At 38.8% G+C, this 17,602-nt stretch overlaps 1 protein-coding gene across 2 annotated transcripts in view; it reads right to left on the bottom strand.

Moving 5' to 3' along the window:
- The window catches only part of XRCC4 (X-ray repair cross complementing 4), a 192,374-nt gene that overhangs the window by 95,400 nt on the left and 79,372 nt on the right, over nt 1-17,602 (bottom strand). For both annotated transcript variants that reach the window (XM_076362596.1, XM_076362597.1), the window contains exons 4-6: nt 9,167-9,333; nt 3,106-3,258; nt 2,307-2,410 (exon numbers count right to left, since the gene is read on the bottom strand). In XM_076362596.1, coding sequence (XP_076218711.1) covers nt 2,307-2,410; nt 3,106-3,258; nt 9,167-9,333 — 424 coding nt within the window. The remainder of the gene's footprint in view (nt 1-2,306; nt 2,411-3,105; nt 3,259-9,166; nt 9,334-17,602) is intronic.

The following is a 17,602-nucleotide window of genomic DNA, read 5'->3' as shown; positions in this document are numbered from 1 at the left end:
CCCTGACTGGCTAATTATAAAATGTCCAGATTTCACAGCTGCTGTTTCATGTCCCTCTTAGTTGCTAGAACAGAACTACATTATGACACAACTACACCTAGTTTTCCCCCCTAAACACAAACCAAAAGCACTTACTGAACACGGCTGCTTTTTCAATTACTACTGATTTTTTTACCATTGCACAGTAACAACTGCATATATGTTCTCAACTGATTTGAAGACTGGTCGTTGGCCTTCTACCTCCTGGCCTGAGACTCTCTGCTTTTATATCATGCGGCTTCCTTCAGCCATCTCCTGCAATTCCTACTTTTCATTTATGACAACCAGCATCAGCTTCCCACTTTTTAAATTTTAGACATTCACATATACAAATGCACACTTAATATGTATATATGTGTCCATCTACACATCTGCCTTCACTTTCCTTCACAGCAGTTCTTAAATTATGATCTTCTCTCTTGATTGTGGCTTTCACCAATATCTACTAAAACATTCTCAAAAATCCTTTAATTCTCATTAACTCCCGCAACCCACACAATGACATTCCAAATCCAAAAGGCAAAGAAATGTAATGTTGGACTAAGAGATAGGAAACTACAGATAAACAGAAAAAATCCAAACATTATCTGTATTATCTTTTATGCCTTACAGTCCTTGATGCTTGATGTAGCTACGAGCTTCATTATCCTCTCATGCCACTCACCCCTGAATCACTGTCCTCTTCACAGAGACACAGCCTGCCTCAGACCTCTTTTTGCATGTGAAAATCCTAGACCACACTAAGATATTCAGCTCCTATCTGTGCTTTTCTATTGTTCATGGAAAGAGAAAGCTGTGTACACAGGAAGAGTATCAACTGACCTAAGCGATACTCATTGTGCAGGTTCAAGAATGCCATTACCTTGAAAAACTTGAGGGTGTTACCCAAAGGATTAAGTTTATAGTCTTCGTATTATTTGCAAATTTTGCAGTTGAAAGAACTCTCTAGTCATGATCAAAATCCTGAGTATTTTATCCCTCAAAGGCAACAGAAAGCACATTTTTGTTTACAACTCGAATAAAGATACATTTGCTATTTTTTTCCTATAACATTGATCAGTCCAGTCCCTCATGATTGCCTGAGTAGGGCAGTGGGGGTTTGTTTTTATTTTTAAATCCATATGTCTGTCTCAAAACTGTTACTGAGCTAATTAAGTCCTACTGAATCTAGCAAAAGAATCAACACCTTCCCTTCCCTTTTCACTAAATGTAAAGTATTTCTCCCCACATAATCTGAACTGACCAAATACCACTTGAAAGCAAAGGTTTCTGAACTGAAGAGCATAGTACAATATGAAATAATTTCTTTCCATAATTGCAACTTTCTACATGTGTCTGAAGCTCTGTCTACTTTATATTATATTAGAAAGTCCTCCACAAACAGGCTCATATGAGTTACAAAGCTGAATACTACTGGTATCAGGGTCTTGAACACTTCTGGTTCCCAGTATGCACAGTAAATGGTTGTAATAAGTCGTTGTCTTGATTACCTTTACCTATGGTGGAAATAAAAAGCTCCAGTGAGAGAACCCATAGCAAACTTTGCAGACCTGAAGGGAAGTTTATAATAGCTATATGGCAAGTATCAATGCAGTTTTAAAACTTTGATAGCATTTGTCCTGCATATTCCTACTAGTTTGCCAAAAAATGCCAGTATTTCTATGATTCACAGTTAAATAACTTCTATTGTAGGATGGGCAATTGCTATACCCCATACACTTTAGAAGTCTCTACTCCTGGAAAAATTGGTCAAATTCAGTTTCATGAGCACCGTCATGAGGCCAAAAACTCACTGGCAAATTAAAATTAATTCTGCTATAAATACATTTTTATTCTACTTATGCACACAGGTCTTTTTATAGCCGTTAAACCTCCTCTCTTTCCCCTTTTTAACACTATTGAAACTGTCAGGAACTACATTTTACATTTTAGCAATCATTGAATACACATCATGATTCCTAGAATTTAAAATGGAATTGTTGATGGTTCAGATACTGTTAGACAGTCATTAGTTCTGCAAAGTATGTAATTTGTCATATCAGAAGAAATGACAGTACCTTCACTTGTGCAACATGCTTTTAAACTTCCTCTCTCTAATTTGAAAACGCCAGTATTATACTCTGCTTCAAGAAAGATATTTTTAAGGCTTGCAGGTTGGCTTGTCACAGAGCAACTTGTCAGGTAGTATTTTGTCTTCATTAAGGTTTATTCACATAAAATGATTGGCCTGTCCGTGATATTCCCAAAGACAATACATTCTGTCTTACCTGATGGTAATGAGGCCCGTGTTAAATTTTCACTTTCGTCATCAGTGCTGCCATCATAGTCATTTTCTCTCCCTGTAGCCATCTGAGTAGTAGTTATACTATCCCTAGGGGGCGGGGGGGGGGGGGGGGAGGGGGAGGGGGGGAGAAAAAAAAAGCAAGTACATCTTTGCCATCTATTATTCCTGCAAAGAATTTACAAATATTTCTGCATGGTCTTAGAAGCAATGCAAGCTGATACAAGTCAGCATAGAGTCCCCATGCTGAACAGCTTAGCATATTCATATACAAGGTCAGACAATAAAAGGTAAGTTAAGGTATAAAAAGGCAGGATAAAAATAGCAAACAAATTAAGGTGTGTTGTAGCACTAGAATGATTCATCTCTCTGGATATTTTTGAAATAGAAAGCACAAAAAACCACTTAGATTTCGGTATTTTTGTTTTCCGAAGGACAAAAGGAATCAAATAATTCAGGGAGAATGCATATGAAAGTACCACCTATGGAAATGGCAGAAACACACTGTGATTGGAAAATCAACTGCAACCTAACAGAAAAAAGAGGAGGAGAGATTCATTCAATGTTTAGTTCTTGGCTACAGCATCCAAAACAATATACTGCTATTTGCAGTGATGCCACAAAGAATCCTCTGCTTTCGTGAGTACCAATATTGTTTTGGATAACCAAGAACTTAGCCAGGAAGAACTGTCACTCACTGTTAAGAGCGAAAGAAATGGAAGCTAAACTAAACTAAAATATGCATCAGGTATGATACCAAGTAACTCAGGAAAACTAAGAAATACCTTGTACATTTGGCATCTGCTGCAGGTTCTTTAGCTTCGTTCAACAACTTCTGTAAGTTTCTTATCTTTGCCTTCTTTTCATTCAGCACCAAAATAAACCGGTTATAAAGATCTGACTCTAGTTCTTCTTTAGCTTCCACACATTTTTCCAGCCTACAATGCAAAATTAACTGTTACACCATTTCTTTTTAGAACTCTGTTTCCTGGAAGAAAATTCTGTAGTGAGGCCAGCCTTCCTATTACAGGAATCCCCATACCAAACCATGCATGACTAGCCTAGCATCTTGTGCCTGAAACAGGCCAGAAGAAACTTTTTTTTTCCACCGAAAATTTGAACAAACTTTGCTACCAAAAGGGGAAAGTTTCCAAGGGGAAAATTTTCCCTTCATGCTTTTTTTGATCGGTTCTTGCACACATGCATCTGAGACAACTAAAATTTAAATAGACAAGTGTTCCTTAGTTTCAATGCTGAATTCACCATAGTGGGCACAGCTTAGCAGGATACACATAATGAGATTACAAATAGATATGATTAAGCTTGACAGGTCCCAAACCTGGACCACACACTCTGACTTGAAATATATTTGAACAGGGGGAAAAAAAAAAAAAACACGAAACAAGAAATAGGCAACTCCATTCCAACATGGGCTGAAATGACCAGCAAATACGTTGGGCAACCGCGACAGCTCCAGAACTCTCTCCTTGCCAGGACTCCCGGGGCAGATGTGGGTGATACAGACCTTTGCCTGATCATTTTCCATCAACAGCCTTGCATGTCTTGTTCTGGTGAGCTGGCAAGGTACAGAAACCAGTTCCTGACAAAGCTCAACAGGACACTGCAGCAACACCTGATGGCAACTGTAACCCCTTACAGGCATTCAGACAAATACAATGCTAATAACACCAGTGCTGCGGACTCCATTTCTAATTACACAGATACAGAGCCGAGATCTTGGTACACTTGCAGCCACCACTAGGCAGAATTTTATTTTTTTTCCCCTGAACTCCTAATTAATATCTTCAGGGTAAAATATTCTTCTGGGTTTTAAAGGTTTAATGTGCACCTGTAGGTAGGTCAATGTCAATAAAACAAAGCGCAATGGAAATATACAGTTAAGAATATGGACTTACACTGTCTCATAAGCAAAGCAAAATGGAATATAAGCAAACGTGAGCACAATAAATGAAGTGACTTATAGCAACTGCAATTCTATATTTACTTCTTGAATTTCATAACTTTTTAGTCCATGGGTTGAACCATAAACGTTTTAATAGCTGTGTTCATAACAAGCAAATAAACATCTTGATAATCTTATTGATCATGGTAACTACAGTATTATAGCAAGTTGTCATAACCTATAAACAACATTCTTTTCACCAGCTTATACAAGGTTGGTAAAAAAGTTTAGAAGGCTTCCTTTGTTATTAAACTCAAACACGTAACAGATTTTAAAAATAGTAATTTATAAGCTAAGAAATTTCAACAGACTTCCTATATAAATACTGATTATTTTGTTCATAGATCAAAACCATATAAGAAGACAGACAGTAGAAAATAATCTCATGAAGTATTAAGTCTACTGTGCAATGCTTTAGGGATATGCTTGATAGTTGATAAATAATTCATCTAATTTAAATGCAAATAGCAGAACATCATTACCATATAGATCGGTTCAATAATTCCTAAATGAAAGATCATACGTACTAATCAACTACCAGGAGACTTTGCACCTACAAAAGGAACGTTAACTGTTTAGTGGGGAACAAATAGACAAATCACAAAGAATCATAAACCCTAATAAAGGGTCCAGAAGTGCCTTGACCAGCTCATGGAAGGAGAAGGGTAAGGATGGGAATTGCCCCTCGCTTATCAAGTAGAATTCAGCCATTAAAAAACAGATCTAAAAAAAAAAAAATACAGCTTTTGGGTAAACTGCCATTTACATGCTTGAGGCTAATTACGTCTGTATACATAAAAATGGAAAACAAGGATTTTGTGTAAAATATGGTAATCCTGTCCGTATCAAATCCTATAGAAAAGTCCGCTCTCCCACACACAAAACAATGCTAACTAAAGAAAGTATTTACTACTGTGCCTTTATTTCGCCAATGGACTGGTTAGTGTCAGAGCAGCTGAGGTTGGTTTAAATAGTTACATCGAGACATTTTGCTGACTTGGCCAAAAAGGTGTCATATAAGACATCCACTGATGAAAATCCACATAACTGTAAACTTTTAATGAAGTAAAGCTGATGCTGCCTGGGTGTTAAGAAGCACAGTATAGGAACCTATTGCAAGACTAGCCAATTTATTCAGCCTCTGGAGCAAAATATTAGCATCTCAAAATATACATACTGACTATATGCATAGATCAGAATATTAACTGTTCCCTGTAGGCAAAATCAATTAGTAGTATGCCATCAGTTAATCTTATATGATTGTTTTCACTTAGGTGAACACCTTTTTTGATTTTTTCCTGTTGTTTAAAGTAATCCATATATTAACACATTCTCCAGACATAGATATGACATTAATTTGGCATAACATTCAATCAATGTAAAATAGTATTACATTAATGCTATATTTGCAAGTTATGAGCCTTTAAAAATATACTATTATATGGCATATGATGATACTTAAAAACGAAATAGTAAAAAGCAACAGACCTCTGCTGCTTGGGAACAGGGATGCATTAATTATGCAGAACGTATCTGTGTGTGGGGTGGCTCCGGCTGTAATTCTGCATAGCCTTTAGGATTCACTCAGGCATACGCTACCTGAATTACCTGACCACTACGCAAAGCTGGCTAGGTTTCATTCCAATACCTCGTCGGTTACAAATACAAACTTTACTTGCAATTCGTCACATGCTTGTGCCTGTATCTGGTTTGTCTCACTAAAATACCACCTCCCCAGGCCAAATAAAGCTGCTGCTCATCTCAAAGACAACTTTCAAGTACAATGAAAATAAACAGAAGTTAACGGCTAGAGTGGTGAAAGTCTTATTTGCACATGCTTTCCAATTTCCACATTCTTAGGTCTCTGTTATGCAAGTGCAATGCCAGACACACCCAAGTTGATAGCCATCAAAAAGCTTGCATAGCCTACTGCAAGCGGCTAGTATTAGGAACGGTTATGATTAGTAATTGAGAAAATAACGTAACTGTCCAGGTCTTAAGTGCTGCCTAAATGTAGAGCAATCACACATGCTTCAGAGAGGTTAACATGAACTGTGTAACTGAATGGCATTTATATATTTTCCGCGCTCCAATACTAGAAAGAAAAAATTCAACATCTCTGCTATTTACCACTGTCCTCAGTGCTCTAAAATAATTACAGGTCTTACAGCACCGCTCTATTACATTTCAGATTCACCCTTCCCCCAACATTGGCAATGGTATTGAATCTTGATGAGCTAATGCTGAAGAGTCAGTTTCAAGCACCAAACTACCTAGCCTGCATTCTTATAAGCTGTTTGTGGTTTAACTATACTGTCACTATAGTTGACCACAACACAAATTAGCAGCTATTTTGATTTTGGCTTGTCTACACTAATTTTAGACGTTTGATACAAAATACATACCACACCCAAAACAGAAATTTAACTTCTGTTTTATTGGCCAAAGAATTATTTTGCTAGAGATTATTACCACTTTACTTTTACCATATTAATTATCTATATGAAATAAAAACAATAGCTATTCTGTTCTAATATTTTAACTCATCCATCCCTAAGGTGTGCGCGAGCGCGCACACACACACACACACTCCCCCCAGGGCATTTTCAGAATAACCCTTTTGAAAATTTCCATAGTCTGTCTATTTGGTTCTTGCCAGAGAGTCTCTTAGTAATTTTTATTTTACGTTTTTAGATCAAGTGCTGAACAGTCTAGCTAGCCAATAACTCTTATACTGATGTCATCTACGCATGGGTCATTTCCTAAAAGCAGGGAAGTGTTCAGCCAGGTAAAATCCTACACTTCGGTCATCACAATAAGCAAGATGATGAAAATTAAGGGAGTTACAGCTTCAGCCAGAAACACTGTCAACCCCTCAGATGCTGCACAGCTTAGGCTAGGGTACATAAGTCATTTAGCAATTTGATGATGCAGGGGATCTCTCTTCAAAATGGATTTTTGGCCCCTTCCTGCCTTTCACCTTTACTTGAACCTGAACTGCAGAGGGAAGCAGCAGGAGCCATTCCTAAACCTGGCACAGGGCTGCCACGCGAGCAGTTTACAGCCAAGCGGACTATCTCACGTACATTGAGGCAATTGCCAGCAACAGATCGGGGCTGGTATCCAGCTTACAGATTGCTCACTAGGCAGATTTAGCCTCCTGAAGGAAACTTGCTTGCCATTTTACAGACCAAATGGAAAGCAGAACAAGTTTACACCTCAAGAGACCCCAGAGAGATACAGGGCCAAGCTGCTGTGCTGAGCTCACAAAACCTTCATGATGGTCAAGAAAATTAGAGTAGAGAAATGGAAAAGGGATGATTGAATTATTCCATCCAGTGCCCCATGCTTAACCTGAACAAAAACAGCTCTTGGAAGTCTGCATGCTATGTTTTAATTCTGATGAGGTCCTGAAGAGAGAGATTTTAAGCAAGGGGAACTGCAGGGTCTGAAATTCTGGAGCTGATGTGCCTTAGCTCCAGGCAAAGAGGGAGCACAATTCTCCACACCACGTGCTTCATATTTGATGTTTTACCACTCAACGCTGTAAGTGATACCGAGTGTGAAGCCTGAAATCCTGTCTACTGAACAAAGACAGGCAAAGCTTTTGCTCAGCTCCAAGAAACTCACAACACCAGGTCCAGTATTTGGAGCCAAAAAAGCAAAGACAGACAGTGGGGTAGGCTAGGCTGTGGCAAAAAGAATTAAAAAACAAACAAACAAACAAAAAAAAAACCAAAACCAAAAACACAACACTGTTTGGATGAAATTATTTTTGTTCTCCATTTAGTGGACATGGCCAAAGTTTGGTGACCATGCAACCTTCAGTATTTATTTTGAAAAATCATGTTTCAGCTTTTCAAAATATAAACATACTACAGAAAACTACTAGCTTTCGAAGCTTGAATACACAGCTTCTGAGAGCAAAGGCTGTCAGGCAACTGTGATTTTTTTTCTTTGGGGTTACTCTTTAAAAGTGCCACACTACCATGAAAATTGATACAAGCACTAATGCCTATTCCACATTAGCGTGTAATGCAGTACAGCATACTGGTTATACAATACGCTATTGTTCAATAAACTGTTAAGGAGTAAAACACTACTTAGGAAGGCCATATGCTTGTCAGGGAGATTGTCAGGAGAAACTGTTAGTCATTTTAATGAGAGGGAAACAAAACTAACTCCTCCCAAAAGTTAGTTCTCTTTTTCAAGGTAAATTAACGCCAATTAGTTACATTCTTTCATCAGTCTTCCTAAATGCGGTTTTTCAGATAAAGCTATAGAAAAACAAGATAAATCTCTGACTTGTACGTGCTAGGCGTTTTACACTGACTGAAATAAGCAAAGATTACTTCACTACAGAGTGCAGTGGCAGACAATTCAGATCATAAATGCAATAGCAATTAAAAAAAAAACCTCACAAAATAATGGTGCTTTTTCCTATAACAACACACTTGTTTTCCAATTCTGTCTGCTTCGACAAGGCAAACAGATTAAAGTAATGCCAACTTATTTCCTGCTCAAAAATGTGAATAATTTAAACCACTAGTCATAAGAGTTATAGAAAATAGAGGAAAGACGACTTCCTGAAGAAAGTGAAGAGGATTCTACAGAAAAGAGGTCATTTTTTTTCACTTCATAAAGGTAAAACCAGCTTTAATTCCAAAGTTTGTAATACCAGTTGCATTTTTGACATCGGAAGAAGATCCACAACTACATAGGCTGCAAGTAAATGGGCTAAAACCACTTGTCAAGAGAAGAAAAATTTGTGTGTTCCTTTGTGTATATGACTCCAAAAGTGCTCAGCAGTAAAGCCTGCACTGGCAGTATATGTATTTGTAAATTTCTCAAGTAATCACCTGTGAATGCACTTTTAAACTTACCGCTTCTCCGCGTCACTCCAGTTGCTGAAAAGCCTTTCATTTTCTTTTTGCAGGTGCTCGTTTTTCACCTGCAGTCTTCCCAGGCAGTCTAGGCAGTAACCAATCAGCTCCTTAACCACCTCCGCCGGACTCGAAACTTCCTGTAGCTTCAGAGATCCAAGCCTAAACTAGGACACAAGGAAAGAACGAGTTACTTCATCTGCGCTAGAAAGATCACAAAACCTCGCTCCACAAACTTGAATACATGCTTAATAAGCCTAAGAAATACCTTACAGTCCTCCAGTTCAAAGTGATATAATAAATTTGTCACAAGAAGAATTGTGGAATATATGCAATAATCTACACGCCAATTATGTGTGCAGCTAATACATCTTAATGGTCACCTGTCATTCAATAGGCGTAGGAACTAAGCGCTGACATACTTCCTAATGGGCAGGAAAAGAGATGCCACGCAGGAAATGTAGTATGATATAGCAACAGCCTGCTCTTGTACAGATCAGAGGAGCTCAGTAGTATAAAGGTGCAACCACAGTTTTTATATAAAAGGCATTTTTGATGTAATGCAGAACCACAGGAACTGAAAACCTAACGGTATTGCTAACATCTTCTTGCCATCTGCCCAATGAACCAGGTGAAGTAACTTGCTGCCTATTCTGGTACCCACAGCAGCAATACAACCACATAAATATTACCAATAAAACAAATGAAGATTAATTACTTTTGATTTAAATAGCACTACAAATGCCTGTCTATGATCCTTGCATGCACCTGATGGATGAAAACTAGCCCACAAGTTTTCCCCTTCAGGGCTCAGACAGCAAGTTCTTAATAGTAGAAGGAGTCTTTCAATTAAATAGGTAGCCTCAATAATTCAATGAGATTAATGGATAGGAACTATAATGAATAGTTGTATTTCTTCAGCAATGGGGATGTTATACAGGATATACAAGAGGTGTGAACAGATTTGTTCTGCCTGGTCTGCCAGAAACAACTGAAAACTGTTGTTTCTATTATGTTAAAGGAGGAATAGTTCAGCTATACACACAAAACAGTATCAGCTAAACTACAAACATGCAAAGCTGGATGATGACTAAACATACAAAAAATGTTCAACGTGACAGTTTGAGGCAATTGAAGAAGAAAGATATTAAGGTTGCTTGAACAAGGTCGCATGTATTATCTTAAGAGAAGCAAACCAGAAGTGAAGGAGCTGACTTTGGTGCTCTGGAGTGAGTAGGCGATGGGGAATCTACCTTAAGGTACACTTCCATAGCTGATAAAGCCTACAGAAGCCATAGGGGGCTTTTCTGACACTTCTCCACAGCTAGCAGCAACACCATTTGCCCAGCTTGACAAAAAAAGTAGTTGAGGGAGCAGATCCAGAGAAAAGCAGAGTGGGTTGGATGACACAATCCAGACTTCAGCCAGCTTAAACTACAGCAGATGCAGATCTTTCAGGAAAGAGGCATTGTTGTGGTTTAACGCCAGCCGGCAACTCAGCACCACCCAGCCGCTCACTCACTCCCCCCTGGTGGGATGGGGGAGAGAATCGGAAGGGTAAAAGTGAGAAAACTCATGGGTTGAGACTGTGGGACAGTTTAATAGGGAAAGCAAAAGCCGCGTACACAAGCGAAGCAAAACAAGGAATCCATTCACTGCTTCCCATGGGCAGGCAGGTGTTCAGCCATCTCCAGGAAAGCAGGGCTCCATCACGCGTAACGGTGACTTGGGAAGATGAACACCACCACTCTGAACGTCCTCCCCTTCCTTCTTCTTCCCCCAGATTTATGTGCTGAGCATGACGTCATATGGTGTGGAATATCCCTTTGGTCAGTTCGGGTCAGCTGTCCCCGCTGTGTCCCCTCCCAACTTCTTGTGCCCCCCCAGCCTCCTCGCTGGTGGGGTGGGGTGAGGAGCAGAAAAGGCCTTGACTCTGTGTCAGCCCTGCTCAGCAGTAATTAAAACATCCCTGTGTTATCAACACTGTTCTCAGCACAAATCCAAAACACAGCCCCATACTAGCTACTGTGGAGAAAATTAACTCTACCCCAGCCAAAACCAGCACAGGCATCAAAATGACTTGGGTTTGATTGGAAATGCCTGTAGAAATGTCAAGCTAGTGAGGGGCAGGTATGTGGAAGAAGAAAGGGTCCTCCCTCACATCTTGTAATTATTAAAAGGATAGGCATAACTGTTGTGGCACTTCCCTATGAATAGAACTATTACTCATATTTTCAACTTGAAGACATGGCAATAACAACTTAAAAAAATATATAAATGTAAGTGGTACATGCTAGGGAAGAGCTCAGCCTATGTTGTGGCACCTCACCTTATAAAATCAGAAATGCCATTTCATTCATTTTACTCCTGACTTTAGTTCATTTTACTTGGGAGGGCATGGCAATAACTAAATAAAAGACATGCATGAAAAAAATCTGTAGCATTTGTTAACACTTTTTAAAAAGTGTTTACTACTACTATTCATAAGGTTTTGCTGAAAAAGGCCTTGTAAAAATTGCTCATAAAGATTTTAAAGGCATTGTTTGAAGCAAATAACAGTCCTTCAACTTAGATAAGATATTTTTATCTGTGGAAGTCTCTGCAACAACACAATACCATCATGAGCTTCTTCAACAAGGTTAATTTATCAGAAAATGCAGCAAACTCAAAGGCTTAATTTCAAATTAGCCACTGATCTTTCTTCCAAATTCACATGTACTGTCTCTAACATGTTGTTTTCCTTCAGCTTACATGTATCTGATGGCTGTAGATTACAAGATGCATTTAATTTATTTTTGGAAATTAGATTACATTATCAGTAACCCACAGAGTGACATGTATTCCCTGGATATCACACTTGCTGTTTGACAGCATTAACAAAGATGGACATTTGCATAAAGGAAACTGTTTTTCATCACTTGCAAGCCACCACCATACTATATGGATAAAGAATTCATGCCACACTTGAATAGTAGCCACAGAGATAGAGAAGCACAGTAGCACAGACAAATAGCAACACAATCTTCTACTTATCCTGTGGGGGAAATAGCAAGAAGGGTGTATCTTTTTGTCTTATGCTTTTAATATAATCAGCTGAGATAAGGTATAGGCAAATATGTTTAACCAGGACAAACAAGCATTGTCCAAATTACAGTCTACTCAGCACAAAAGAATAAAATACGAATAATTCTAAAACAAGTTAAAGTGAGTAACAATAGATTTCAGCTGAAAGACTGATTCCACTCACAATCAAAATCATACCAAACACACAGCAGACATTTCAAAAGCAATTGTAATTATAAACAAACAACCAGTTCAGCCTGTTACTTCAACATATTACACAAACCAATACTGCTAGTGCAACGTGGAGTTTTGAAACTGCAAAATACATCCCCAGCTTCATGGACCTCTGCCATGAAAGGATTTCTGAAAATCTGTAAGAAAAAACTATGTCCTTCTTTTTATAAAAGCTGATACACCAACAGAAATCAAACCAGGCTTTTGGGCATGCTACCTTTTTTGATGAATTCTCAAAACGGAGAGGGGGAGAGGTCACGCTGCAGAGAGTGGAACAAGAAATGCATGCCAGCCTGACGAGCCACTGCTAATGTGTGCACCAACAGAGAGGAGGCGCTGGACAGATTTGCCACACTGCTAGAGAGACACAATGCATTTGGTTGTTACACAAAATGCACCAGAAAGCCCTCTCAGGCTGTTTCTTCAACATGAAATTATTTGTTACAATGAGCTAATACACTGCCTATTTAACAAACAGAAATGTTAGCACTAACAATAGTAACATTCTTATCTGAGCAAATTACAACTGATTGGCATTCGCCCATCTAAAGAGCCCAGTGCTGAGAGACTGATAAGCCATAAAGGCAGTCAGATCCATTTCATTTCCAAAGTATCAAGGCAAAGCACGAGCCGTTCATAAAACAACGTAAAGAAAATGAAGTCTCAGGACAGTTTTGCTCTGGAGTCCTACTGGGATCCCAGATTGGAAAGCAAACCAGTAAAGATGCACAAAACAGCACAATTTTAGATCCAAGGATTCTGAATTCAGGACAGACGTGTAATTTGCAGCACTGATTAAGACAGAATTCTACTAAAATTGAAAGTTTTTTGGGGAAAAAAAATCATAAAAAAGGAGGCATTAGTTTTTCCACATATTGCTTAGTTTTTGCTTGCAACTACACCAAGTGGTCATCCAGTTATTTGTCCTTCATCGCCAAAACCACAGTAGTGAAATTGGAAACAATTCTAGGAAGATTCAGTAGAAGTGGTTAAAGATCAGGATACCATAAGAAATAGTTAACTGGGTGGGATATCAAGATAAATAGATCTTGCTTACTGCATGAGTGAAAGCTCAACATTAACACTTCACAAAGCTAATTTTACACATAGCATGTCTACAATTTGGATCCCATTTCCAAGGCGAGCCTCATTTTGTAAATTCCTGCACATTGCTGCTCTCTAGATCAATTTATATTTCTTGCCATTCTTCCAGCTGCTGTAGCTCTCATAACTTCGTATCATCTGCAGATGTAATTAATGTGCTTTCTATGTCCTCTTTCAGATCATTCAAGAAAACATTATGTAAAACAGTGAAGCACTAAACACTTCATTTATACAGAAAATGAGCAGATCTGCTAGAGGTCCCAGTGGACAACAGACTGACTGTGACTGATGTACTGCTCCCCTTCAATATCTGTTTTATTGTTTGTTGGGATTTTTTTTATTGTTGTTTTTTAAAGACACATGAAGATGACTATAGAATCATTTAGAAAATTGTGTTCCCTTAATCAGAAATCACACTCAGCACTTATCCATTAGACCAGTATTTTAAGTTTAGAAATAAAAACAAGAATTAGAAGCTTATGACAAAACTGTCATTTTCCCATCACCTCTCACCGTGCCCACCGTTTGTCTTTTAGAGATGAAGAAAGAAGTGATCTCAACCATAAGACAGAAAATATTTTGGAAGTAAACTGAAAAGCTTCTCAAGTAATTTTTCTTTTCATTACTGATGTTTACACGATGATGCTTCACATAGGAAAAAACAAGTCATTAAAATATGAGCCAACACATTTTTGTCATGGCAAATTCTAAAACTACGTGAAAATTATTTTATTCTATAGAGATGGTGGATTTTAATTTTGCATTAAAAATATATGTTATATAATCTTAGCATTACTACATTCCACTGGAAATGAGCGTTATCACAGCTAAAGGCAATAATTATCAAAGGTTATGCACTGAAAGGAGAAGCCATTTACACAGCAATGTCTGCAAGCTCTCTCTTCTGGGGCAGAATCTGAAGCTAGATACTAACAGTGCGCTAATTTCCAATAACAACAATTTTTCTCTACGACATACTAGTCTATAAGAAAAAAACATTCATGCTGGAAACTCTCATTGCATCTGCATTGCTGGCCATGATTTCTAACTCTGTATTACTTAAGTATCCTGACAATCCTTTCTAACAGTATTTGATATCCAAAATATATTTAAGGAATTCCATACTTCCACAAGCTAGAAAAAAATGTTTATTTAGACAGACAGATTTTGTCCTTTCTTGTCCTGGCAGGCTATACAACCTATATAGTGGCTTTCCCTCTCCTACTTAAATCCTAACCCATAATATTTTGCTTTTTCCTTCTCTATTTTGAAAACAATTTAACAAGTAATTTTTACAGAGAGTACACTTACAGATACTTAGGTCTGATTTTGAAATGAAAATATTCCTAATGTGTGAAATAATTGATGGAGTTTTAATTGTATGAGTCAACCTACAGCCTGTAACAGAATCATCTCTAACACACCTCATTCATCTTCCACTCTTCCTATGCCTTTGGAGTAGGACTCAGACATCCTTGCGCTCTGCTTCTAATCATAGTATTTCTAACTGTTAACAATCAGCTGGGCTAGCATAGTTAATAACATCTACATCCTTGCAGACAGATGCTGCCTCCTGCAAGGTATTGTCTAAGCAAATGTCCTTTCACCAGGGAAATATTAATGAAGAATTTGAGGGGGGGGGGGGATTCCACAGCAGCCCACCAGCATGGAGCAGCTGTGTAGTCCCTCTCTGTCTTTATCAAGACCTGCAGGCTGTAATAGCAGATGTGACCCCTATGTTGAAGCAGGAAAGCCCTGCAGACCCATTCAACAACAGATCCTTTTTGTCATTGCCCTATCCTGAGCATCTCTCAACGCCTTTCCTACGCTAGAAGGGAGCTATGCTGGGAGGGATATTTCTGTGATAGAGCTCAGTCTTACTAGAGCTTGGTCTTTCCATGCTACCTATTAATGCCAGTTCAACTGGCTCTTTGGGAACTAGGGGAGGACGGAGGAGCAATCAGTGTGGTTTTTATTAATAAAAATCCCACAGCCTGAAACCATGTGTTTTCAATATGCAAAAGCCATCTTAATAAATCTCAAGAACCAAACCAAAACAAATGCTTTGCTCACTTCTTTTTCAACACTTGCACAGATTTATACCTAGAAAACGTTGCTAGGACAAGATATTAAAAGCTATCAGCTGAACTATCCTGAAGTCACCTACTGATGACCTTGCCTATGACTGGTACTGAAAGTATATTCTTCACCACAGAGTTAGAGATTAGCCATAACATACAGGACAACACTGAACGTTACATTAATTCATAAGTAAGATGTCTCTTACATGCTTGCATTACAATAGGCAGTGTAAGATACAGCAACTTTCTTTTCTCAGCTGAGAGCTGGAACTCTTGCAAGACAGACAGGCTGCTATTTCCAGAATCCGCCTTGCTACTGCCAGTTAAATATCAGCTACCTCTTCTACTCCATGTACGCGCAGACTCTGAACTAAGATAGAATCAATACTTTGATAAAAGTAAGTTTTCACTATGAAAATAACTATGAATTTAAAAGAGGAAAATGCTAATGAAAATTCACGTACAGGGTTAAAGAATATGACCTACAAATGAATGATGCTGACACTTAGTTGCCTACACAAAGAAAGTATTGTTACAAGCTTGAATCTGGAAAGCATTATACCATTTTTATTTCTTAAGTCAATCAGTGAGTGGTCTTGATTTTTTAAAGCTGTGCCACTATTATCTCCAGGGAAATCATTCAACAGTAACCATGACATCCCTGGGTGTGGTAATACAATGAGTACACTAGACTTGCACAATACAGTGATGACAATGTGAAAGCAGAAGTTGCTTTTGTAACAGCAAACTCTAGGAAGCTAGAAAAATTAGAGTACCATGGAAGCCAAGAAATCTTGCTGGTTACATTAGTCAGTATAAAAATGTGATCACCAGTTACAAAAATCAAGTCTAAGATAAAAATCCTGCCTTTCTCCACTCTTGCCTTTCCCTTCTGAAATGTTATTTATGAAAAAAGTATTACTTCATCCTCAAAAAAAAAAAATTCCTTCTTGACGAAGGCATTACATCTATTCTAGAGCAAAACAGCTGACGTGATTGCTATTTTTCTCAGGTTTTTACTACATGCTGCAGAAACCTTCCATATAAATTGCCATCATATTAGCTGCGCATCAAGTGATGAAATTCCATCTGGTTTCACTATCTTGTATGGCAGGGGTTCCCAGCTATTTTGGGGAGTGCTTCGCTGTTCCTCACACCCTCAAACCCACACATTCATGGCACCGTGGCCCCCTTACAATTGCAGTGCAAAGAGGCTACATCTGTATAGCAAACTAAGCAAGAATTGGGAACATCACCAGGTACTAGCACACACTAATATTATATACATCTATAGCACTAGAATGGCCCCAGCGTGTCCTTGTCCCATGCCAGCAACCACCTCGCCAAACACTCTGCAGGCACATCGCAGGAGCTGGAGCATCCCAGGGACCACTCCCAAAAGGCAGTCTGCATGCAGCCACCCTCTTCTGGAGGCTGAGAGAGTTTAATAGCATGGACATCGAAGGTTCCCCGCCAGTTGGCCTCTGTGCCTGGGAACATTCCCAGCAAATTTTAATTTACTGGTGCAGAGGCAACCACAGTAGTCCCTGGAATAGTGCTCCACCAGGTTTGCAGCAGAAGCCACTGTATTTTACTAGATTGAGAAGGACCAAGGCACACTGGAGAAGGAGCTCTCAGGTTTCGCCTTTGAGGGAATATTGGGTCCTGGGGAAATAGCCAGAAATAAGGCTGAAGAAGGCTCTGCCACTTACAAGTTATTCCATCCATCCCTCATCAACCTGTACACTGCAGCATGGGCCAGACCGGAAGCAGATTCCTATCCTAAAAGCTCTTCACAGAGTCACTGAATGGGACGGACCTCTGACATCTCCAATTCAACTTCCTGATCAGGGTCCTTCTTGTGCCAGGAGCCCCAAACTGGATGCTTTATCAAACTGACTAATGCCAAATAAAGAGGAACAGCTGCTTCACATGCTCTGCTACTTGTGCTCCT

Source organism: Aptenodytes patagonicus, chromosome Z (genome assembly GCF_965638725.1).
Source record: "Aptenodytes patagonicus chromosome Z, bAptPat1.pri.cur, whole genome shotgun sequence".
In the NCBI taxonomy this organism is placed as follows: domain Eukaryota; kingdom Metazoa; phylum Chordata; class Aves; order Sphenisciformes; family Spheniscidae; genus Aptenodytes; species Aptenodytes patagonicus.
The sequence above is the reverse complement of the archived record's forward strand: the minus strand, read 5'-3'. Positions and strand labels throughout refer to the sequence as shown.